General features: G+C 42.0%; 2 protein-coding genes across 7 annotated transcripts in view; both read right to left on the minus strand.

The window, feature by feature from the left end:
• The window catches only part of anks1b (ankyrin repeat and sterile alpha motif domain containing 1B), a 111,720-nt gene extending 109,482 nt beyond the window's left edge, over window positions 1–2,238 (minus strand). The window contains exon 1 of the mRNA XM_025058108.1: window positions 1,876–2,238. Coding sequence (XP_024913876.1) covers window positions 1,876–2,006 — 131 coding nt within the window. The 5' untranslated portion in view covers window positions 2,007–2,238. The remainder of the gene's footprint in view (window positions 1–1,875) is intronic.
• A 1,623-nt stretch (window positions 2,239–3,861) lies between these two features.
• The window catches only part of bltp3b (bridge-like lipid transfer protein family member 3B), a 30,764-nt gene continuing 10,650 nt past the window's right edge, over window positions 3,862–23,975 (minus strand). For 2 of the 6 annotated variants that reach the window (XM_008315575.3, XM_008315574.3), the window contains 22 exons: window positions 23,267–23,429; window positions 21,939–21,977; window positions 21,144–21,235; window positions 20,629–20,818; window positions 20,403–20,543; window positions 20,109–20,276; window positions 19,717–19,897; window positions 19,552–19,638; window positions 19,299–19,454; window positions 18,701–18,813; window positions 18,081–18,222; window positions 17,509–17,702; window positions 16,688–17,416; window positions 15,750–16,420; window positions 13,616–13,764; window positions 13,018–13,175; window positions 12,773–12,923; window positions 12,171–12,212; window positions 8,277–8,530; window positions 7,522–7,630; window positions 7,287–7,444; window positions 3,862–6,543 (listed from right to left, as the gene is read on the minus strand). In XM_008315575.3, coding sequence (XP_008313797.1) covers window positions 6,415–6,543; window positions 7,287–7,444; window positions 7,522–7,630; window positions 8,277–8,530; window positions 12,171–12,212; window positions 12,773–12,923; window positions 13,018–13,175; window positions 13,616–13,764; window positions 15,750–16,420; window positions 16,688–17,416; window positions 17,509–17,702; window positions 18,081–18,222; window positions 18,701–18,813; window positions 19,299–19,454; window positions 19,552–19,638; window positions 19,717–19,897; window positions 20,109–20,276; window positions 20,403–20,543; window positions 20,629–20,818; window positions 21,144–21,235; window positions 21,939–21,977; window positions 23,267–23,429 — 4,216 coding nt within the window. In that variant the 3' untranslated portion in view covers window positions 3,862–6,414. Of the gene's footprint in view, window positions 6,544–7,286; window positions 7,445–7,521; window positions 7,631–8,276; window positions 8,531–12,170; window positions 12,213–12,772; window positions 12,924–13,017; window positions 13,176–13,615; window positions 13,765–14,768; window positions 14,848–15,732; window positions 16,421–16,687; window positions 17,417–17,508; window positions 17,703–18,080; window positions 18,223–18,700; window positions 18,814–19,028; window positions 19,176–19,298; window positions 19,455–19,551; window positions 19,639–19,716; window positions 19,898–20,108; window positions 20,277–20,402; window positions 20,544–20,628; window positions 20,819–21,143; window positions 21,236–21,938; window positions 21,978–23,266; window positions 23,430–23,975 lie in introns of all 6 variants that reach the window. The other 4 variants (XM_025057376.1, XM_017034590.2, XM_017034591.2 and 1 more) reach the window with 4 other exon arrangements.

Consider the following 23,975-nt stretch of genomic DNA (forward strand, 5'->3'; position numbering starts at 1 on the left):
GGGGGGGGGGGGGGGGGGGGGGGGGGCAATAACAGCCTCAGCGGCTGTTCTCGTGGCCAGAGTGGAGCCTTTGAGTTTCAGATTCAAAAGATGAAGAAGGTTTCAGGCTAACAAGGTCGTCAGCATGTGTATCATCATCAAATAAAAAATGTGTTTGTGGTGAAAATGTCAAAATTGTGTGTTACTTGCCAAACACTCAAAACTGACAATAACTGTTAGCTCCGAAAGGTGCAAAAGAAATGACTACAGGGAGTATAAAGGGAAATGAACTAATGTATATGTATGGAATGTAGTAACAGCAGAGCAGGTGGCCATATGTATTTAAAATGGACACATTTAACAAAAACTACTGGGAAAAATGAGTAATTCCATAAAATACAAAAGTAAAAAGCTAATAGTAACCCAAAACTAGTTGAGGAATTATAGGTTAGCTTAACATTTCTCAAAAAATGGTAAACATATTAGCAAAGGTTAATGCTTTTATGTTTGTTTGTTTTTTCAAACCAGGAATAAGCCAAACAAGCTTGTACTAAGCTAAATCTAAATTAGCTACAACCAGCTAAATGTTAGCAAAGACACAGCTAAACTTTAGCCACAATTAACTGAATACATCTAAAGGTTGGTATAGACATGAGACATCTGATGAGGCTAAAAGCAAGTTTGGAATATAGCAGCTACATCGAGGCACAAATCGACTCAAAGTTGGTCAAAAAATGTCGAAGAGAAGTGCTCAGGAATGGCTAAAGGTTAGCAAGATGTTCAGAAGCGAGTCAAGAAATAAAAATCTTGGGAAGAGTTCAGGACCAGAAACGTCAAAAAGAGACACATTTCAGACGAGGTGGACGTAGTCCTCCAGTAGAGGCCTCTTCATGACAGCTGTCAGGAGGCTGGTGCTAACAGAAGCGTGTGTGTGTGTGTGTGTTCTTTAAGTGTCTACACACTGTCAATGTTCCCAGAAACACCCACACAGGACGGAGGACAGGACTGTCCCTGTACGCCGAAACAACAGGAGGAAACAGTCAAAATCACATCACTTTACAGACTTCCACTTCCCTCCAAACACCTCTGCTAGGTTGGCGTCACATGTTACACAACACACACACAGACACACACACACACCACCATCGGACTCCGACAACACCTCCTGTTTTATCAAACCAAACCATATGTACAGACTGTCCTGCTGAGACAGAGCTCGACCGACTGTAGATACAACCCACACACTGACAGTAAACACCACCGCCAGCGGTAGACTCTGTTTCTATGCAGACGATGTCGTTGTTGTTGTTGTTTTGTCAGGTGATGCGTTTCACAAAAGTCCTAAAATTTGTCGTCAACAATCAAAAAAATGGATGTTTGCCTCTTTGAAAAAGTAAGTTATCTAAGCTAATATTAGCTGTAGTCTTTAAGCTAACCTTTAGCTATTTCTATTTTTGAGTAATTACCTCTGCTGAGTTAGCCATAGTGATGAATTACCTTGATGCTAAGTACCTTATTTTGACCATAACTTAACTGGAGTTACTGTAAGTAACGGAATAGAAGCTAAGCTAAAGTACCAGCTAACATACATGTCCAAAACATGAGCTAAGTCTGTATTTTTAGATTTCTATAACTGTGTTAGGTGGTTTAAAGTTAGCCAAAAAACATTAGCTTGTTTTGTTAATAGGTGAGCACTGGAGATCCAAAGACAGAGCAGACGAGTGTGTGTTTTTAAACTGTAACTGTCGACGGTGCAGCTGATGATGCTGAACATTTTATAGCAGCACTTTCTCGCCTTATTTCTGGGGCAATCATCTTTACTAGGGTTAAATTAATTTCTCATTTTCAGAGCCCGGGATCCCCCTCCCCTACTCCCACTCCCACCCCGCCTCTTACCTCAGGAGGTTGGGCAGAGGAATGGATCCGGAGCCTGACCCCAGGATTCCCTTCTTTCCACTCAACAATTTCTCCACCAGGGCGACGTTCCCAGTCCGGGCCGCTTCCAGCAGCTCCTGCTCCTTCCCCATCCCGGACCGGACACAAGTTTGCAGCAACGACGGTGTGAAGAAGAAGAAAATCCAGCAAATCTCCCATAAATCCTCCTCGTTCTCCTGCTCCCCCCGGTTCTCTCTCCTCAGTGTCTGCTGAGGGGAAGCATCCTCTCACTGCATCCTCCTCCTCCCGACCGAGGTGTCAGTGATGCTGCAGAGCGGCGTGGACGTGCACGGCTCCCAGCCGCTGCTCAATCACCTCAGTCCATTCACATCCCCCTCCCCTTGCACACTCACACACACACACACACACACACACTCACACTTATGGACAAGCTCACACGCTCCGATAGATTCCCTTCAGCGCTGCCCGGCTGACGCTCACTGCTCCCCGGCGTAAACCTCAGCAAACACAGGAGAACCGGAGCGGGTTGACAAGTCAACACAAAAGCCGAGTAAAGACAACAAACAACGCTCAAACACAACAACACACACGTAAACTCCTTTCAGTCCAAGCGGAGCCTCCAGTTGAAAGCAGGCGGGAGCTGAAGCTTTCATCCGCCGCCTCCAGGAGCTCTCCAGTCTCGGTGCGTTCGTCGCCACTGGCCGGGGGCAGACAGCACTGAGTAGCCGGTGTTTGACTGTGGAGAAGCTACACACTCGCGTCAAAGCCGCAAACGGTATATAAAAAGCGCTTCCGGTCAAATTCTTCAAAATAAAAGATACAGCTTCTTGTTGTTATACGCCTTAACGCCAATAGGCGATTTAAACAAAATATACATGCATAGATAATACTCATGATTACAACGTCAACATTTTTATTTTATTTTTATTGATTTCAATCTCTCATTGGACGTTATAAATGAATGTGTTTTTTTAAATACTTTTAATTGTCTGATAAAAAAACAAACAAGTTTGGCAAAAATATATCGTTGTTAAAATATTGCATTTTAATATTTGATACATTAAGTTCTAATCATTTCAAACAAGTTTGGCAAAAATATATCGTTTTTAAATATTGCATTTTAATTTGATACATTAAGTTCTATTCATGAACGTATTAATTATAAATATTGTATTACATACAGTAATTTCAGTCTCTTCTTATATACATTGTTTCTTGAAGTACAATGGGTTTTTGTGTTCTGTTTTTTTTTTTTTCTCTGATGGATTATTTTGGTTATCAAAATGATTTAATTATATAATTATTTATTTTATTAAGTACGATTCACGCCAAACTTAAATAGTAAATAATTATGAACCATTCATCAAAAAGTTTTAATTATATAACTATAAGTACGATTCACGCCAAAAATGGTTAAATAGTAAATAAATATGAACCACAGAGACATGGTGGATTTTCAGGTAACGTAAAAACTTAGGAGGCTTTTATTTTGAAAGCCAAGAGTTCTCACTTCCAGCGTGTCATCGTGCATCTTAACTCCCAGACATTAGTACAGGCTGGGCGTGGATGACGATTAATCCACGGCACCAACAAGGGGCCATGCCTTTGTCAGGATCTTTAAAAAGTCACATTCACTGCTACCACTTTCAGAACCCCAACTTACTACGTCTGGCCTACGCATGCGCAGAGTTGCTGCATGGTAAAAGATCCTGTGTGTCCGTCGTCGGTGCATGTCCACTCCTGCTGCACACCTACATCTGTCACATCATGCCATGACAATGGACCGTGGATATTAGCCATAGTCTGTGATGCGTTCAGGGACCTCCCAGCTCTGCATACACAGCACATGCTGGGACCTGCCACATGCTTGAGTCTCCAGTTTTGATGGGAAACAGTAAAAAGGTGTTGACTTCAAGTGCACCACCTGCAGCTGCTGTGACCTCTGACCTCTGACCTTTCAGACTGCAACTAAGTTCACGAAGAACAAGAAGTGGAACTCTCTTTTATTCAGATTTTTTTTTTTTACAGATTTACAAGTAGAGAACTGAACTTTCTCAAGTTTTTTAAAAACTTTCCATTTCTATTGGGTGGAAATGAACAACATTTTAAACTTGTAAGAAAAAACACTGAGCTGAACGACTGAACCGTCACTGAAACGTCTCCTGTGGTTCAACACTGTGTGTGTGTGTGTGTGACTGTAATCTCTGTATCTGAGCCAACACACTTGCACTAAAGCTCCATCTCACTCTCTCTCACTCTCTCTCTCTTTTATCAAATTTCCCACAATCCAGCAGGGCTGCTGGCAGACTCTGCTTCATATACATATGCTCCAGTGCTGTATATAAACGAACATGAACAGACTGTGCTTACACTCAGCCGCCTGCTCTAACTTCACCTTTATCACACACACACATTAAGCTTCAGTATGTAAACAGCAGCGGAGCAGAAATCGTTCCTCACACACACACACACACTTGAACATTTAATGCCCTGCTATGACTCACACACTTCTCCTGCCATAAAATGTCATGACCATTTATGTGCAGGAACTCCTGCAGCCTGCTGCACTCACACACACACACACACACACACACACACACACTGTTCCTGAACTCCACGTCACACAAGACAAACTTTTAACACAGTTTCTGAATCTGAAAACAAATACTGCACAACTACATGTTAGCACAACATCAGGTTTGTTCCAGGACAGTTGAGTTCAGAAGGGAAACCAAATCATTGCACGTGAGGCAGGAAAAACTTTTTTTTTTTTTTTTTTACATATTTTTCTTGGATGTTCGTAGCTGGATGCTGACATTTAAAGAAGAATCTGTGACATTTTACAAAAGGAAACCTGAAACCACTTGTACGTCCATTTTTTTTATTTTTATTTTAGCAGCTTCCACAAACGAAATACAACGTTATTCCTCTTTTCTTCTTTTCCTTCCACCGTCAGACTTTCAAAGGTGGAATTAAACAAAAGGAGCTGTAAGGAGATTAAAAAAAGAAAAAGACAACAGCCCTCATACACTGTAATAATCTCTGGTAATATTAGTTATTAATAAAAAAAAAAAGTTTTTCCCGCTGAATTTTTAAACTATGACAGTAAAAAGAATGAATCGACTGTTTCGCAAATAAATAATCCCCAAAGCTCCTGTGATCCTTTTGTGCTCTGAAGTTCATTTCAGTGATGCATTGATATCATTACAGACATTGATTCAAGAGTTTTCCTTCCTCTTCTGGCGTCGACCCCGTCAGCGTTGAGCAGAAACAGCAGCAGCAGCCGATGTGGACGACTCTCGAACGCAACACGATAAACCAGTATTTTTAAAATGACATTAAGACACAAAAACTGCAGTTTTTTTCTCTTTTTTGATACTTTCAAAAGACACCTTTTTTCCTACATTTTTATTCGTGGGCTCGACTCTCACAGTTGTGATTGTTGCACGGGTTCAAAATTGCCGTAGAAAAATAGGGAGACGCGCGGCGTCGGTGAAGGCAGAAACATTAAGGTTAGGAAACGTATCCTTAAAGAAAAACAAAATCGAATGATATGCTTGTTCTAGCACGAGACATGTGCGGTTATACACACACATACAGTACATCCACCCTAAAAACACTTGATCATCATCATCATCAATGAATGTTCTGTAGAAAAAGTCCTATGCAATATACACTGTACAGGCCCTCAGGAGGAGTCTGGTCTCCTCTGAATATGAAAGTCTAATGTCAACGCAGTGCAAAAAAAAAAAAAAAAAAATTTGTGACATTCCACTGAAGATACGACATTCATGGTTTCTTCACATAAACTTTGTCTGTGGTCATTAGTGACGTGTCCTTGATCTGAATGTCAAATTTTTTGCTGTCGTAGCGAGTGCCAAAGACATATAACAAGAATTTACGTTGCCCTCTCGCAGGCACGGAGACATTCCACAGTACTGTAATGTGATTGGGTCTACAGGTCTATGAAGACGCTAGTTTTCAGACAATCCGATGTCCGACCGGAGGGACGAACCGCTATCTTGCTAATGGTAAAATAACGGTGTCACTGCGGTCTGTTACTTAACGACCAAGTGAGCACATACGCTGATGACGTAACGCTCTCTCTGCTGATTTTTCTTTTTTTATCTTGAATTTCTATTTTTGAATCTGCCACATTTCCATATTCTCAGTATTAAAAAGAAGAAATCAGCAGCAGTGAAAAGTAACCAGAGTCAGATTGTTATTTTGTTTTAACAAAAGAAGAAGCGTGTGAAGTTTTCATAGAGTACACCCACAGATTAACTTCAACTTTCTTATTTTCACACACACACACACACACTCACACACACACCTACTGAATGTCACAACTCCACGGTCCAGAGGAGAACGGAAAACAAACAACACGCGTGTGAATCCACAGATTTTTCCGAGTCTTCTCACTGACTCTGCATTGCTTTGAAATGGAACGTTTTCCAAGTCTGAGCTCAAGCCAAGGCTCGTCCATCAATAAATAGGCGTTTAAAGGGTCCGCTCGGGTCGAAGAGTCCAGGAGTGTCACTAGCTGCTGTTGACTTTGAGGCTCTTCATGCGATGGACCAGCGAGTCCTTCTCCATCTGAGCCTCGGCCAGCGCCATCTTTGCTCGGGACAGCTCCAGCTTCAAACATTCGTTCTCCTCTGTCAGCATCTGCGATCGACGACGGCCGGAACATCAATGAACAAATATACAAATATTTTCAGGTCAAGGTTCACACAACTTAGTACTTTAATGTGAATGTTTAACAATAATTAAAAATAAATATAAACAGAATTCGTTAGGCTTTTATAGTTTATCTAAAAAAATTTGAATCATAATATTTATTTTACTTAATCAAACAAATGTATTTTCTGGACTGCAGCGTATGTCGAAGTATTCGTCAGACAATTTCTGCTTATAGTTTATCTAAAAAAATTTGAATCGTAATATTTATTTTACTTAAACAATCAAACAAATGTATTTTCTGGACTGTAGCGTATGTCGAAGTATTCGTCAGACATGTTTTGACTGATTTTATGTCTTTAGGTCATGGTCTAGTTTTGTTTCTTTACATATGGTTTAGTCGCATCATTTTTCAGTGAGTAGTAGCACTGTTGTGTAGACATCGCCATCTTGTGGCCAAAGATTACTTTGGGCATAAAAACTTCTACTACAAAAAATGTAATTTCATTAAAGTCTTTGATATAAAAAAAATGTTAATCAGACATTAGAAATGTTAACAGCACCCCCTGCAGGGTAGAAGGATTGGTTACAACTTCTTACATTGCAAAAATAAATCTAGCATTTTTACTATTTGTTCTCTGATACTGACAGATGAGATTATATTCTCACGGCTTGGTGTCTTTGCTACCTTAAACTGCGAGGTTACAAATACTGTCTGTCATGAAGCTCACCTTTTCTCTGGCTGATGGAGGAGGACTGGGGGGCGGGGCCTGAGTCTGTGAAGCCTTGTGTACTCTACAGACGACTGCCACGGCCGCAGCAACCTGACTCAGAGTCTGGTCATTCAAACTGCCGGTGGTTCTGGGTTTGGACTCTGCTGCTGTGTCCACTGGGAGAAAGAACAGAGACCAGGAGGGGGTATCTGGCAGAGAAGAATGTGTGTGTGAGTGTGTGTGTGTTCATCACCTCCTATAGAGAACGAGCCGTCGTCTCTCCTGTGGATGATCAGACTGTCCACGTGTAAAGTGATGGGCGTGGACTCGGGCTCAGACAGACTGTCCTGGGCTCCGTCATCCTGTCAGTGAGTCAGGAAGTTTTAAAAGGAAGCAACGACCTTTGACCTCCCTAATAAAATCAGACGCCGTCTCGGGGTCAGAAATCGACCACAGAGCTTCTCCCTGACTGCTGTTTGTGTCTTCATTTATTATATTCAAACAAATAGACAAGAAACAGAGGTCCCCAACCACTGGGGCGGGGACCAGGTAATGGGTCATTTGGTGCAAGGCCGCAAAATATAATTATAATCCGTTTTCTCACAGCTACAAAATTGTTGAATTTCAAGATACAAAATAAAAGTCTTTTAAAAAAGGGGAACATTTTCAAAGAGGAGACCGAAGATTAGATTAAAGGAGTTTGAACGTGGTGTGGACCTGTGGGAGGAAGAGGAAGTGGAGTGCATCTGGCCTACAGACCACAAATGTGGGTTGTTGTGTTAATTCAAATATATGTCACAACTGCAGCAGAGAAATGTGTCCAAACCAGTTACACAGAAAAACCCGTCCAACCACGGCAGAGGTAAAGAAACTACGTATTTTCTTTGTCATTAAACATTTAGTTCAAATCAGAAATCCAATTTCCAAACCCCTGCACGGTGTGAAGGGAGGATTTGAAGCCCGTTTCTCAACAAAACCATCCCAGACACCTCCACGCTGGAGCCTCACCTTCAGGTTGATGTGCGTGTCCCTGACGCTGATCTCCATGGGCAGCACCTGCGGAGCGGCGTTGTCCTCCATAAAGTGAGCCAGGTTTCGCAGAGTGGACATTATGAAGTTGGCCTCGTAGCCGTGGAGCTGCAGCTGCAGGAAGCCGTTGCGTTCGGCCAGCGGGGAGTGGGCTGCGGCGCAGGGCCCGCTCTCCAGACGAGCCCGTACCTCTGGGCTGTGGAGGCCGCAGGACGAAGAACTGCCATCGCCGCCTGTTACAGGAGAAGAGTACGAGTGATCACTGTGGTTACTATGGTGACGTTAACTGTAGCTTTAATTAAACTTCTGGTCTGATCTTAAAATACACCCTGTATGGAATCTGCACTGTAACAACAATCATACTTTCTTATCAAACATTAGCCAAAAGGTGGCTAATATTAGATCCAAAACAACAACAGCACCTGCTAACCATTAATTAGCCACAGATTAACCAAAAATATCAAGTTAGCTTAAAGGAGTTAATAAACCATTAATATAATTAGTTCAGGCGACGCTAAACAGTAACTTCAAAAAAAAAAAAAATTTCCAAAAAGGAGCAAATACTTTAGGCAACATCAAAGGTAGTCTTTTAGCAAGAGTTAGCTAGTAGTAACTAAAATACACAAAATAGCTAATAATTCCTTTTTTTTCCTCTTTTATCAGTTGTCCAACCAAATATTTTTTGGTTAATATGGTGTCTCCTTATCTCCGACACCACCAGTAGGCGCTATTGCTAAGTATTTTGGCAACAAAAATAAAATTTAATTAACTCCTCGCCAGTCGCCTCCTGGTGGTCGACAGCTGCTTTGACGATTCCTCTAAGAACTTCTTTTCAAATTAAATCGTAAAGTTTAATTTGTCCTTCATTACATATGAAAGATAGGATCAAAATAGTTTCACCTGGAAATCTGTGAAATTACAGAATCTTCAGATTCTAGACCTACGTTGTCGAGGTGTAACAGTCACATCACAGAATGTTTTACAAATCTGTTCTGTAAAAAGGTGTATTTTAAGGCCAGGATTCAACAATGTCAACATGAGACGTCAGATGAAAAAAAAAAAAAAAATAAGACTGAGGAAGGAGAACATAGAACAAAGACAGAGCTGGAGACGTAAAGACAAACGAGCTGGAAACAGAGCGGCAGGAACGGAGACGATGTTCAGTGAAAAGGTGGAGGTTTCTGTGGAAACCATCATTTCTTCTTCTTCTTCTTCAGTGTTGAGGTTTCATTAGAGATCAGGAGAATCTGGTGGAAACTTCCCACTGCAGGTTTCAGGAATCAAACTGACAACTGATCCTTTTTTTTTTCTTCCCATTTTTGACTTCCAACAAAAATAGTCTGTGAATTGATATAAAGAAGTCGCGACGGTAAGTCAGGGAATAACAACTGGAAGAGTTTCACCTCGGAATGACCTGAATTTGACAGTCAGCGCCAAAAAATGAGAAGGTACTATTTCTGCTCAGTGGGGTGGGAGAAGGCAGAGAATGTAAAAATAACTAAATAAATTAAAGAAGGTTAAAAAGAGGGCAACATTTTTATAAGGGGTTTTACCTAAACAGATTTTTTAGAGATTTTTCTGTATTAAAAATAACGTTATTTGGATTAGTCATAAAAAACCAGGTCTGAAACTCATCCATCTACCAGATGTTATTTATCTTTCTGTTCTAGACAAACGTAAAAATGATATACGTTATATAAACTTCTCTGTGATTAATCGGATTACAAATTTTAATCGTTGGACAAACTCCTGAATTCAGAACAGCTGATGGTGATCACTGAGTTGGTTGATTTTGTGTCAGGTGACCAACAGTGATGCCCTCTAGGGGAGTACGGCAAATTCTGAAAGTCGCGACGGTAAGTCAGGGTTTGACCTTTTAACAAAAAAAAAAAAAGGTCAAGAATCCCTGTATGTTTTCAAAAAGTTTAGAGGATGCTCCAATAAAATAAAAAAGTCATCTTTACATCTAATTCCCTCCAGGTAGCCTAGCAATTTAGAACTTTCCAGAATGCTTCTAGCTTAAGGTCTGAGGGGGGATACACCTCCTTTTTTTCATATTTAAGGACATGGACCAACGTTTGTGGAAATCCAGGGATGTAAAGCGGGTCTTTTACACAATCTTTGACACACAAACAAAAGATTCAGCCGGCAAGCTCAGCGTTACAGGGGAAACGACGACGAGTTGCGATAAAACACTCAGCCAGGCATGAAATGGCCACTTGAGGAGAAAATGTTTTTCATCGTAAGAGCAAGCGTTGCACTGCGTCCTTTAAAAATATTCTCTGAAGGAAAGTGTGGAGAGGGTTAATACTACGGCGCACAAAACATATAAGAAAAAACTCTCACACACACACGCGCGCACACACACACACACCCTGTCAGCCTTTTACAAATAAAATGACATTTTTCCTCTCCATACTGAACAGCTGGCAACTAGAAAAAGAGCAAGTGGTGAAGAGGAGAAGGAAATAATGGGAAGGAAGGAGGGAAGGAGCCAGCAGCCAAGGACTGAGAGAGTGAGATAAAACAGGGAGGAGGGAGAAAACGGCCCGAGGAGGGAAGGAGAGATGGGGTGGTGGGTAGGAAGATGAGAAGGAGCTGAAAAGTGAGGAGAGGAGAGAGAAGAAAGAGGGGAGAAAGAAGAGGAAGAAAAGGTGTTTTCTCCTGGTGAGGAGGAGGAGGAGGAGGAGGAGGAGAGGCATCCAGGAGGAAAAGCCGGTGTTCCTCTCATTGCCTGAATCACTGGAGTGAAACTGTAAAGTCTGCTGCAGTGAAGATGATGACGGAGGAGGGGAGAGAGGGAGAACCAGGGGAGGGCAGAGATGGGGGAGAGAAGAGCCGGGAGATTAGGGGTTAAAATAGACTGAAGAGAAAGATGCAGTTAATTAGAGTGTGACTCTCTCACACACACACACACACACACACACATACATACACACAATGTCCAACCACAGAGGTTGGAGCCTAATGTTGCAAATAATGAGACCCACTCTTACTCCATTACTGTCAAATTTACACAGTCTTTGAGTGCTGCACACACACACACACACACACACACACACACACACACATACACATACATACACACATACAACAGAAAGACACAAAGAAATGACTCAAAAGATAAAATTAATGCTATATGTGGTGAAAAAAAACCACATTAGTGCAAGAAAAGCTAAAGGTTAGCCAAAGCTAACTTCATAGCTAAGTCAAAGGTAATTAATGAGGTCAAAAACTAAATTGTCAACAGTAACTAAAATTTAGCGAGGGTACTGAAGGGGAACATTTTTAAAGACGGCAACAAAATAGCCTTCATTTAACTAATGAAGCTTTGAATTAACCAACAGTTTGCTAAAGGTTAGTTCCAAAATTTAATCTAAAAACAAATGAGCAACCACAGAAAACCACGGACAGATAACCAGATAATTACAAAATGCTACATACTTAACACCCCATGGTTAGTTCCAAAATTTAATCTAAAAACCAATGAGCAACTACAGTAAACCACGGACAGATAACCATCTTAGTGTAGAGGGATAAGAACAAAATGCCACATACTTAACACCCCACCGTAATTAGCATCTGATGACAATTAAAAATGAACTAAACGTGAGGTTCACCACACCTTTACCAAAAACTACATCAACTCCACAAACGTGAGGGCTGCTGTTAGCTTGTTACCTCAAATTAGCCAGAGACAACTGTGGTTAGCTTAGACGAGCTAAAGGACATATATTTATGCAGTAGCTGAGCCACAGTGCTGAAATAAGACTTACAAGAATACAAACACACACAGTGTGTGTTGAAGTGTACACAAACACAGGTCGGACATGAACGGACATGCCAGTTAGTAGTGAACGTGACAGACGTTACCTTGGCTGCTCTGAGCAGGCATTGGTACTGAACACACCATACCTGTGGGGAGTTATGGGAAAGTAAATAAACAACAAAAGAGGAAGAGGGAACTGTAGAAGGGTGGGGGTGAGGGGGGGGGGCGTGCATGTTACTGTTTGAACACTGCTGTGTTTGTGAATAAGGAACAATGAGCAGAACGATCTTTTATTCCTCTTTACTGTAGATTAAATGATATTTAAAGCATGGTTAAAGGGTTGGATGTACACACACACACACAGACACAAAGACACGCACACACACACGGGTTTTGTCTTATGTAAGGACTTTACAGAGACATATTTATTTCCCTACTGTTTAATCCTATGTTTAAATATGAAACAAAAGTGTCATTTTAGTCCTTCCTCTAACTCTAATCTAATCCTAATCCCCAGATCCTGTCCCCACAATTTCACTGACTGAAATGTCCCCACAAATAGAGCTACACCAGTTTTTTATTTATATGTTATATAAATATACATGTATATATTTATATTTATATGTCCATATATATTCAAATATATTCCCTGCAGTTTTCCATCCCATTACCCTCTACTGTGTTTCCTAACCCAGAGTCTTCTTACCGAGGCTGCGGTTACTGAGGTACTGTCTGAGGCTGAGGTTGCCCAGCTGAGTGGGCGTGACCCGGCCCACCTCCAGAGCCACGGCCGTGCTCTCGCCCACCACCTCCATACCCACGCACACGGAACGCACCTTTAACACCAGAACTGACACCTGGGGGAGAGAGAGAAACAGGAACATGCTTGAGGTCCGTAGGCTTGATTTAACATTAGGCTACAAGAACCTCAGGACTGCAGTCGGATCTTACCGTGTCTTTGGTGGGCTCGTCGATGCTCTGCGACGTCGCGCTAACACTGTCGGGAGAAGCTCCGCCCTCCTGCTCCTGGACGAACACCACTTCGGCGGCGGATTCCGTGACACCTGGGTCACCGATGCCATCTTTGAAGCCCGAGATTGACATGTCATCTGGTCAGAGAGAGAGAGAAAAATCAGACTTTAAAAAATATGACTTGTGTCCGCAGCTGTGTATCACAGTGTGGTTTACAGTAAACCAAAAAAAAAAAAACTAAAAAATAAATAATTATAAAATTATTTAATTATATAAATTATATAATTATTTTTTATAATAAAATATCAATTAAAAATATAAAAAAATATATAAAACGTATATATATATATATAAAAATGTGTCAAGGATGTTGCAGACTAATTAGAACGGACAACTTGAAATGATAACAGCTGCCTCTGCACTTTTTGAATGAAACAATGCTGCCACCTAGTGGTTAAAAACGTCCCTGCAAGTATACATATATACACGTATATAAAATTTTAAGCCCTAGACAAAAGACCATTTGTGTTCAAGTGTGTGTAGTATGTGTGTAATATGTGTGTGTGTATGACTCCACCTCTCTCCAGCAGGCTGTAGGGGTCACCGTCCTCCAGCAGATAGCTATCGATGGAGATGTTGTCCAGAGACTGCAGAGACGGGCTCTTCTTCATGTTCTTGTAAGACACAGAGAAACTCGACTGGGAGCGGTCCCGCATCAGACGACCACTACGAATCACACAGCAGCAGCAGACAGAGTGGCAACACCAGTGTTGCTGTTATTACTTTGAAGATGTCTTCTCACTTTACTGTATATTTCACCAGACAAAGGCTCAGACTGGGTCAACACAACATCACATAAAATCTTTTTTTTTTAAAGGCCAAGTTCACTGAAAATAATCCAGGTGTGTGAAATCAAAGTGGGTTTAAAAAACTGAAATGTCACAAAGAACAGAAGCTTAACACTGAACGACATCACCATCGCTGGACGAAAAGAAGGAAGACAACAACACAGACACAGACACAGACATGAGACAAGAAATATACATGTGGAAGCACAAATATATAAAGTGTGAAAACATGCTCACAGAGAATTAGACACTAGTGATGGGCAGAAGAAGTCAAATACATGAATCTTTTCATTGTTATAGATGATGATGATAATAATAATAATAATAATAAGTATTATTATTACTGTTATTATTATGTTAATTATTATTGTTATTATTATTATTATTATTATTTGGCAGTCCCTGTACTGTTCCTCCTTTGACCCTTGGGAGACCCTTGTGTATAGGAGTGTGTGTGCATGTATGTACATATACACATACTGTACATATATATATGAAGGATATATATATATGTGCGTATATTTATACACATATATATACATATACATACATATGTACATATAAATATATACGTACATATGTATGTATATGTGTATATATGTATATATATATACATATACACATACATACATATATATATATATACACATATACACATACATATATATATATAACTAAAATGTATAATTATTTAATTATCCACATTTGGAATCATGGTAAATGAAGTCAGTGGGTCAGCACTGGCCACAGGTTTAAGACCCCTGAACTGAATTCTATTTGAACTGAACTGCCCATCTCCAGTACACACACACACACAGCTTTGTACTGGCACAGACACACAAACATGAGCCAAGAGAGAAAGCCACAGATCCAGAGTCTTACATGTTGGACATGGAATAAAGGGAGGAGGATCTGCAGGAGTTTGAAGAGCTGAGGAGATCAGAAACCACAGACAAACTTCCTTTCCGTTGTTGGAGAAAGAGAGAGAGAGAGAGAACACACACGCAACGTCATACACACACGCACACCCACACAAAGAAAGCTCTTATGGATCAGAGCAGCAGCCAGGAGGCAGGGACTGACTAAAACACAGACAGTACATGAGATGATGAAATGCTGACAGACAAAAGACGAGCAGGCGTATGCACAGAGAGGCAGAGATGGAGCTGCTAAAAGACACGAGGTCAAAGGTCAAGCACTCACACCGACAGCGTGTCAAGAGAGGCTAAAGCACAAAGGTGCTATTTCAGACAACTTCAGCTGGAGAAACAGAAATGTTTTCAACATGCAGTTTAAAACCCAGCTGAATTTTTTTAAAATAAACAGAAATGTTTTCAACATGCAGTTTCAAAACCACCTGATTTTTAAAAAAAATTTTAATCTGACTTTCTATAAATCTTTTAAATTCCTGACTGCAGAAGTTTTCAGATTAATAATCAAATGTACTGTACAGAGTGTATGGAATTACTGTAATAAGGTGTCTGTGCCACAGGTGGTACTTTGGCTCCCCTTAGTGGTATAAGAGGGGAGCTAACTTTTTTAAACTGCTGTGCATGTCAGTGTCTTTGTGAGACAAATATGCCGCTGTCAAAAGTTAGTGAATCATAGCACTATTTGAATTAGCTGAGAGTTTAATTTGTTCTGTAAATTTATTTAAGCATAATATTAATAATATTTATGACTACAATATGTAGAAGCTTTAACAATGGATTAGTTATGATCCTCATTCGTTCCTTTGATTGACCCAGGATTGTTGTCTTCATATGGTTACAATTACAGCAGTTTTATTCATGTAAACAAAGCTGTACCTTTATCACGTGACTTTATGGAAATCACCACACAACACCTCTATTTGTGACAAACCTGGATATGGACTGAGGCATCTTTGCGGCTGCAGCCTTGTCTTTGTCGCTCCAGTCTCTGTTCAGTGGGTCAGATAGCGGGTCACCTGCTTGCTTTTTAGAGTCCAATCCCGCCAACCCGTCCGCTAGCACCTCGGGGCCTTCGTCTGAGCTTCGTCGTCCAGGCATTTTCGCCATAGTCCGCTCCACTGGCGAAGACTTGTGATTAAAATCCGGATGCACAGCAGAGGTGGAGGTGGGGACGAGGGGTTCTGGACCGGACGTGACACCGGTCTCCGGGCCTCCACCACACAAAAGCTGGTCAACAGTGCATGACTCTTTGGCTGCTCCTCCGTCAGAGCCCACCGGTCCCTTCTCCTTCTTCTCCACTGAATCCCCTGCATCGCTGCCAGGCTCCAGAGTTCCTCGGCTCTCTGACGGCGAGAGCTCGGACACCAGGGGAGATCCTGATCCTTCAGTCTGAGGGACAGGCCTTAGAAGTAAGGAAGCCTCGGCGCTCTTGAGCAGGAGGCCCAGGCAGACGCTGAAGGGCTGGTGGTCTGCGGGAGACTGCGATGGAACTTTCCTCTCCTTTTTGGAGCCCAGCTCCTCCAGGTCCTGCTGCAGAGTCTGCTGCAGGGCTTTGATGCTGCGCTGGAGCTTCATCAAGAACACGTACTGCCGGTGGCTCACCTGCACACAAGTGGACACGTTGTTATTTTCTGATAACAGCAGAAACAGGAATGTGTCGTGAATGAAGCATCGTATCTAAAAGCAAATTTAAAGTAAAAAAAATGTAAGTATGACTTTAAGATTTAGCTAATCTTTTGGTCTACTCTTTGGATCGTAGTTTTTGGTGGCAATTTTTTTGTAGCGACAGTTTTAATAGAAAGTAGGGAGGTCTCAATACAACCTGGAGTATCAGAGCAATAACTTCTTTAGTCGAGGTTAAAGCCCTACCTGAGCACTGAGATGCTTCTGCACGTGCACCAACACGTGCACATTTGGCTCATTAGTGGATGAAGAGGAGGACGAGGGACAGGAAGAAGGCAAGCTGTCCAGTGACAGTGGTTTATGGAGTCCATTACTGGGAGGGGGTGTGGCCTCAGTGCTGCGAGCGGCGTTGCTGCTGTAATACTCCTTCAGTAAACGTTTCCTCTGCAGCCGGGCCACGGCCTCTCCTGACGTGCTCTTGGACAAACCCGATCTCAGCTTCTCCTGGTACTGCACTACCTTCGCCGGCTGACACGCCCACACTGTGAGCGGAAAGGAGTCCACGAAGGGCTGAGGTCGCCCTCGGCCTCCACGGGTTCCTTCGTAGTCCACCCAGAACTGGGCGAAGTGCAGGGCCCAGAAGTCAGTGGCGGCCGGCATCTTTAAAGCATCCGTGCCCATGGTGGGCACAACCAGGCCCCGGTAAATGTCGTGGATCTTGGTGTCTTGTTCGTGAGCGTGACGCTGGAAGACAGGGTGGAGGAGGGGTAAGGAGGTGGAGGTGCGAGGAAAGGAGGTGAAGGTTGAAGAGAAGAACGGCTCCTCTTCGAAGGCTTGAAGGAGGGCCTCCAGGTGCGAGCGGGTGCAGTTGGCTGGTTGTCTGGTGTTGGTGGCCACCATCTCTGAAGTCTGTATGGAGACGGAGCACGGGAGATCAGGGGGACAGGAGGCGTCCTGGTCTGTGGGGATCACCAGCTGATGGAGAAGACAGACAGAGGACAATGTGTCAAATCAAGTCATCATCGTCAACGCGTGTGTATGTGAGTGTGTGTGTGTCTACACTCCACCTTGAGCATCAGGCCGTCCACCTTGATGTCAACGTGCTCGTCAGGTTTCTGAGAGTCGCTGAGTTTGTAAATCTCCATGAACTGCTCCAGACTCTGCCGCAGGTCCAGGGCAAAGAGGTTGAGCCACACTAAGCTGCGAGAATCCAGGACGAGCTGCAGGGCATTCAGCTGGGCGTAGAGGTTAGGACACGGAACTGAAAGGGACAAAAGAAACAAAATCCTTATTTACTTTCCTGGCAACTACACAGAAACAGAAAAATCTGTTAGTGAGAAATGAGAAGCAGGAAATGATTGTTTATTATTGTCCCTTTATGTGTGAGGAAATCCAATATGTGAATTAATTACTGGGTAATTTCGTATTCACTGCAGTTCAGAAAAATCAATGCCCTCTGGCACAAGGTTGTTTATAAATAAATTCAGCTGAACGAACGAATCTAAACCTGATGAATGAGAGTCTTTGGACTGAAATGAACAATGAACAAGTTAAATACGGCAAAATTAGGACTAAAATACAATTGACTTGACCTTGGATCCTCCTTAATGACACAGTTACAAAAACAGAGATGTCATACTGGGGTAGTCTTTTCCATCTGGGAAGTAGTACTCTGTGAATTCTACATGGATGGCAGGCATCTCAGGAGGAAGATACAAGGACTTCTTGTTACAAGAAATCATGGTTTTAGGGCTGGAGCGACGCTGGTCTGCCGTCGACACCTGCGAAATGATACGACAAACATGGAAACAGAGTTGTAAGGTCTGCGGTCATTTGATAAATGCAGGCAGAAACTAATAGAATCTCATGAATAGTCATGAGATCAGAAATTCCTACAGTAGAAGAGACCATGAATGCAACACTCTCCGTAGCCTAGCAACATGGAACCCACAGGTTTACTATACAGTAAGTTGTCCCTCTCAAAGCAGAGACATAAAATTAACATTGACGATGGTCAGTTGAACTTTGCATGGACTGACAATATATTTGTTTATTTTGCCACAAACTGCAAGAATATATTTGTTTATTTTGCCACAAACTCCCCTTTTGCATAGAATGTGTTGAGAATTGAAAGTGATTTTATTAGTCACTAAAATGTCTTGACGTTTTTCACAAATCAGGGTTTATAATTGAACAGGCCTGGTCTGTGATTTAATAGCATGTTGGACAGAACACGTGTGTGTGTGTGTGTGTAGTAACCTGGTAGATGCTGAAGTCAGCCATTCTCAGAACAATGGAGCTGGACATGAGCTGGGTCTTGGGCGTTCGAGGAGGGGGGCTGAAGGTGCTGCTGGATGAAGTGTTGATTTTTCCTGGTGGAAAAACAAAACGACTGTAGATGAAGGATAACGATCGAGATGAGGAATTTAAAAAAAAAATGTAAAAAAAAGAGCACCCAGGAAAGAGAAGAAGAAGAGCTACTCAGGTCTCCAACTAGAAAGCACTCTGGCTTAGAAAAGGTGTGGATCATCGCACTCATCTGTGCGCACAAACACGCTGAAACACTAACACTCAGGCGCCGCGGTACCTGGCTCTAGACACCAGCAGCACTGGGCTGGAGGCTGTGTGTGTGCGCTCCACTCTAGGAGTCCTCCATCTGCCTCCCTAAGCCCTACATCTCCTTCTGTTTTCTCCTGACTTCCTAGAGGCCCATAAACATCGTCCCTAAGGGACACTGGAGGACACAAAAAAAACCCGGAGGGGGAAAAAAACAACATAAACGCAGGTGTGTTTCTGCATTTCCAACAAAACACACACACTAACACACACACACACTCACAGCCCACTGTTTAATTACCATGCTGTGGGGAGCTCTGAGCAGGTCCTGACGGGTCTCGGGCCGCATTCTTTAACATCTCTACGTTGGACTTGAACTCATCCAGAAGGTCACGAGCCCAGCTGTCTCTGGTCTTGGTGGCCTCGCTGTAGTGCATCCAGTGGACACAGCTTTCACCTTAAAGGAGGATGAGGAGAGACAGAGAATGAGGATAGAAACTTCAAGTGGTCATAGTAACGTTAGGAGACCCTGGCCTGAGGTGTAGGGTCTGTACCTGCTTTGTGGAAGGGGTAGTAGTCCAGAGTGATGGAGCTGAAGGACAGCTGCATGGCTCCACCCGTTATCCTTTTGTTGATGACTGCTGAATGAACGGAAGGACAAATATGAAAAGAGAGACAAAAAAATAAAAGTTCATTTCATAAATTAAATTGCGTGTTACCTTTTTCCTTGGCGTGGATGTCGTCACAGATATGCAGGTCCAGGTGTCGGATCTGAAGATGGTGGGACGTCTCACACACGTCGAAGTCGCTGAACAGCTTGGCCATCGATGCGCTCTGGTCCGCCGCTGTGGATGTTTGCTGTGCTCTCACCTGCTGTGCTGAGGGGGGCGCTGATGACACCTAGTGACGAATAAAGCAAATACAATCACATAGGTATTTAGTGTTGATTTGTTTGTTGGCTTTTACCAAGAAGGTGTTTTTGTCTTTTGTCCAGCAGATGGCGTTTCCCATCATTCAGTATATCAGAAAATCCCATTTGGAGTGAGTAATGAAGCACAGATTTGATATTGAATTTTTCCTCACAGCATTTTCTCGTGCTACAAGCACACACCTGTTCCTCTGCGGCCATGCTCTTCCTCTGCTGCGCAGACTTCTCCATGGCCTCACTGAGGGACTTGGCGTACTGCACCATAGCTTTGAGCTGGGAGTCAGTCAAGACCCACAGCAGATCATCCAGGATTAGAATCAGCTTGGAGGCCACCACGTTACAGTCCTTCATCTGCATCAGCAACAATCCACAGAACAGATACAGTACGGGTTTCACAGGTGGAGCAGAGTCTCCACAGTTTAACTTCATTATTACTGACATTATAGAGTGTCAACATTAGGAACTCATTTTTCTGACCCGTCTCTTTAGCGTGACCCGTATCCTGGACTGGTTGGTGATGAGGCGGATGGGGGCGCTCAGCATCTCGTGCTCTGAACTCTGTATGGCGTCTGCCTCGATGCGGATCATCTGCCAACTGACCTCCTTAAACGTCAGGATCTGAAGCCAAGAATAAATATTATTTAGAGTAGAAAACATTCCATCTTAACTGTATACTAAAGAAACATACAGTAACTACACCCACCTCTCCCCTCTGAGGGTCCTGGATGCGGGTGAATCTCAGGTCACCGATGTTCCAGCTGGGGTTGACGCTGTAGACCTGCAGCTGGGAGAGCTCAAAGGAGGCGTTGAAGGCCTTGGCACTGATCCTGATCACTATGGAGTTGATGGACAAGGAGATTCCTTCCACTACCTTCTCTGCGAAGCCATACTCACTGCAGAGAGACAGGAACACAGGGAGTAGTCAGATGACTCGTTTCATCTTTATTGAAATATGTAGTGCCGGTTTTAAACACCAGAGGTCACTATTTTAAACATATTTTACACGGACTTCATCAACATTGACTCAATTTTAGAAATAATAAGAAATTGCTTCCCCTGTTAACCTATGGTGGGTCACACCATGGACAATTAGACTTGATGACATTCACATAACCAACCATTCACGCTCACGTTCAAAGCTACGGTCAGTACAGAGTGACCGGTCAACACAGTCCTCCATTGTTTTTGGACAAACCACAGAAATGTAACAACACACACCTTTGTCCTGATGCTGTTGCTATAGGTGATGGGCCATTGGGGGGCCGGGGTTCATCACATGTGCTCATCTCCATCACTACTTTATCCAGGGTCTGGAACAGAACGCAGGACATAAAACTGACAAATTCACATTTTAGTGATACTGTTTGATTTGTTTGCTTCACTTTAGAACACTGTATTTACTGCTATTACAGTATACAGTGGGTGTAGCTGAGACTGATAACTTTACTACTGCTTTTTTATACACGCCCCTTCTTTTCAGCAGTTAAATATTTTTCTGCCTAAGGTGTGAGACAGTGAAGTGTGAGTAGAGTTACATAACTACTGGATACATGACTCCAGAAAGTGTGAGACAGTGAAGTGTGAGTAGAGTCACATAACTACTGGATACATGACTCCAAAAATGATCTTGAACACTTCCTCGGGGGAGGGTTAGTTTGGTGGATCAAATTTAACAACTTTAAGTGAATTGAATTGAATGATGGTGTATTGTGTGTAAGGATGACTAGACTGGACTAGACTTCCTGCGGCATGTGTTCTAGAACATTCTACTATCTGGGGACATGGACCTGATGCTGTGTCAACATGACACCTGCTGCACGATCACTGACACGGCTGAAACTATAACTGAACTGTGAGTATACAGGAAACAACCTGTGTCAAAACAAACCGTTACACTTTCAGGAACTTAAAAAAAAAAACACGGCTTAAAGACTGTGACATCTGAACTGATTTGCTGTATTTGATTCCACGCATTTCTTTGACTGATTCAACTGACATGTCTGTAACACTTACCAAAGAGATTGGGTGAGTTTTCAACTTTGTCCATGGTATCTGTGAACACAAAAATAACAGAGGTCAGAGCATAGACATTTATTATTTTAAAATGTTATCTTTAAAATACTTCAGACAAAAATGTTTTTTGTCCTCCAGCATGTCGCAGAAAAGAGAGCTGAGGATCGGGAAGGGAAAGGAAAAAGATTTTAAAAATCAGATTGACTAGTTCACTGGTCCATTCAACTTTAAACCATGACAATTTTCCCTCAATTGCCACAAATTAGAAAGATGTTGATTCTTTCATTAGACTCATTTCATTCAAGGGCAGCTTCTTAAAGGCACCAGCAGGGGGTGTGTGCACATTCGACACTGACTCATCAGAATCATCCACCCCCCTCTTGGCAGCGTGCACACTTGTGCCTCAGACTTCTGCTGCTACACAAACTGAACGCACCCTTTAACACACATCCATTGATGCAGCGCTGCATCCACTGTAACTTTAATGACATATTGAGTGAACATAACCAAAGGAGGAGGGTTTGACTCTGTGACAGGAAGACAGAAAAAGTGAGACCAGAATGCGAGGAAGTGAGGAAGTGAGATAAACATCTGTGTTTTCTCTTACCACGTCACTGCACATGCCCTGGAAATATTGGCAGTTCTACACCTACACTTCAACACAGCGTTAATGCCAATAATCAGATCAATGAAGCAAAGTGGTACAGAAGTTAAATGTCATTCTGGTAAATGAAAAAAAGGGTTTAAGAAATGAGACATTTCATTATTATTTTAAAGCTACTGAAGAGAAAGTGTGAGACGAACGAGGACTGGACTTTGCTCAGAATAAAAAGTCCAGTCATGGTGAACTGGACTTTTACTGGAGCTTCAGTCAGTGTTTCCAGGGTGTGTCAGAGGCTGTTCTTGTACATGGCCCTGACTACCACACGTGTCGCTTTATATATACATACATACATACATATAGACATATATATAGATACATAAGTATATACATAAATATATATACTTAGATATTTAATATATTTATAAAAATATTTATATTATATATAAAAAAATTAGGTCATTTTTTTCGTTTCATATAGACACAAATATAAACAGATATATGTATATATATGTATATATAAACATATACATATACGGCATGTACATATATATTTATATAAATTATACAAAAATGTTTTAATAAAAGTGCACACATACTGTATGTATACTGACACACAGAGACATACTATGTGTGTTTGTATGTACACACAGAGACATACTATGTGTGTTTGACATATGTATTTCGTCTACGTCATAAGACCATAGGGTGTGTGTCACTCCCTCACCCGAATTGCAGCCTTGTTACATTCCACGCGGTTGATAGCCAGCCAGGTGGGCAGGTCCAGAAGGTTCTGAAGAACCTCCTCGTCCAGCTCCAGGTTGGTGAGTTGACCTTCCCCCTTCAGCGTGCTCAGGTTGATCTTGTCCGGTGACAGGTTCTTAGCAAACCTACGAGACACCAAAAATATACCAGAAATATAAGTTGGTGCTAATAAATTCTGATTAAATTGGATTGTGGTGCAAAATTTTAAAAAACATTTGGTTTGTAAAAACACTGATAAGGTGATTTTTTTTGATGATCATTTTGAAGGTAAAACAATAAATATAGGGCTGTTCTTATGAATCTGTGTTGAAGGCTATAAAGGTAACGATTTGTTGAAGTTGACTTTCACTCTGCGATTTGTGCTTTTCCTGTTTGTACTTTACTTGGTGCAAACGCCTTGAGCAGATAAACTCAGTGTCAATGACCTATGTGTTCCCTGCACCCATTCACAGTTTGATTATTAGCCAATAGTTAGCAGAGTGCTTAGGACTCTGAATTCTTTATTGATCTGAATGACTCTTAGAGCAGCACAAAAGAATTCCTCTGAAAAAGAAAATAACTGCCTTTGGAAATCAGTACAAGGAAAATAAGTACTTCCTGTTGCCTTTTATAAGTGTATGATTAGGTCTTTATTTATAAGATTAAATAGTTGTGAATATTAACATTTTAAT

This window comes from Cynoglossus semilaevis, chromosome 8, assembly GCF_000523025.1.
Source record: "Cynoglossus semilaevis isolate Cse_v1.0 chromosome 8, Cse_v1.0, whole genome shotgun sequence".
Lineage (NCBI taxonomy): Eukaryota > Metazoa > Chordata > Actinopteri > Pleuronectiformes > Cynoglossidae > Cynoglossus > Cynoglossus semilaevis.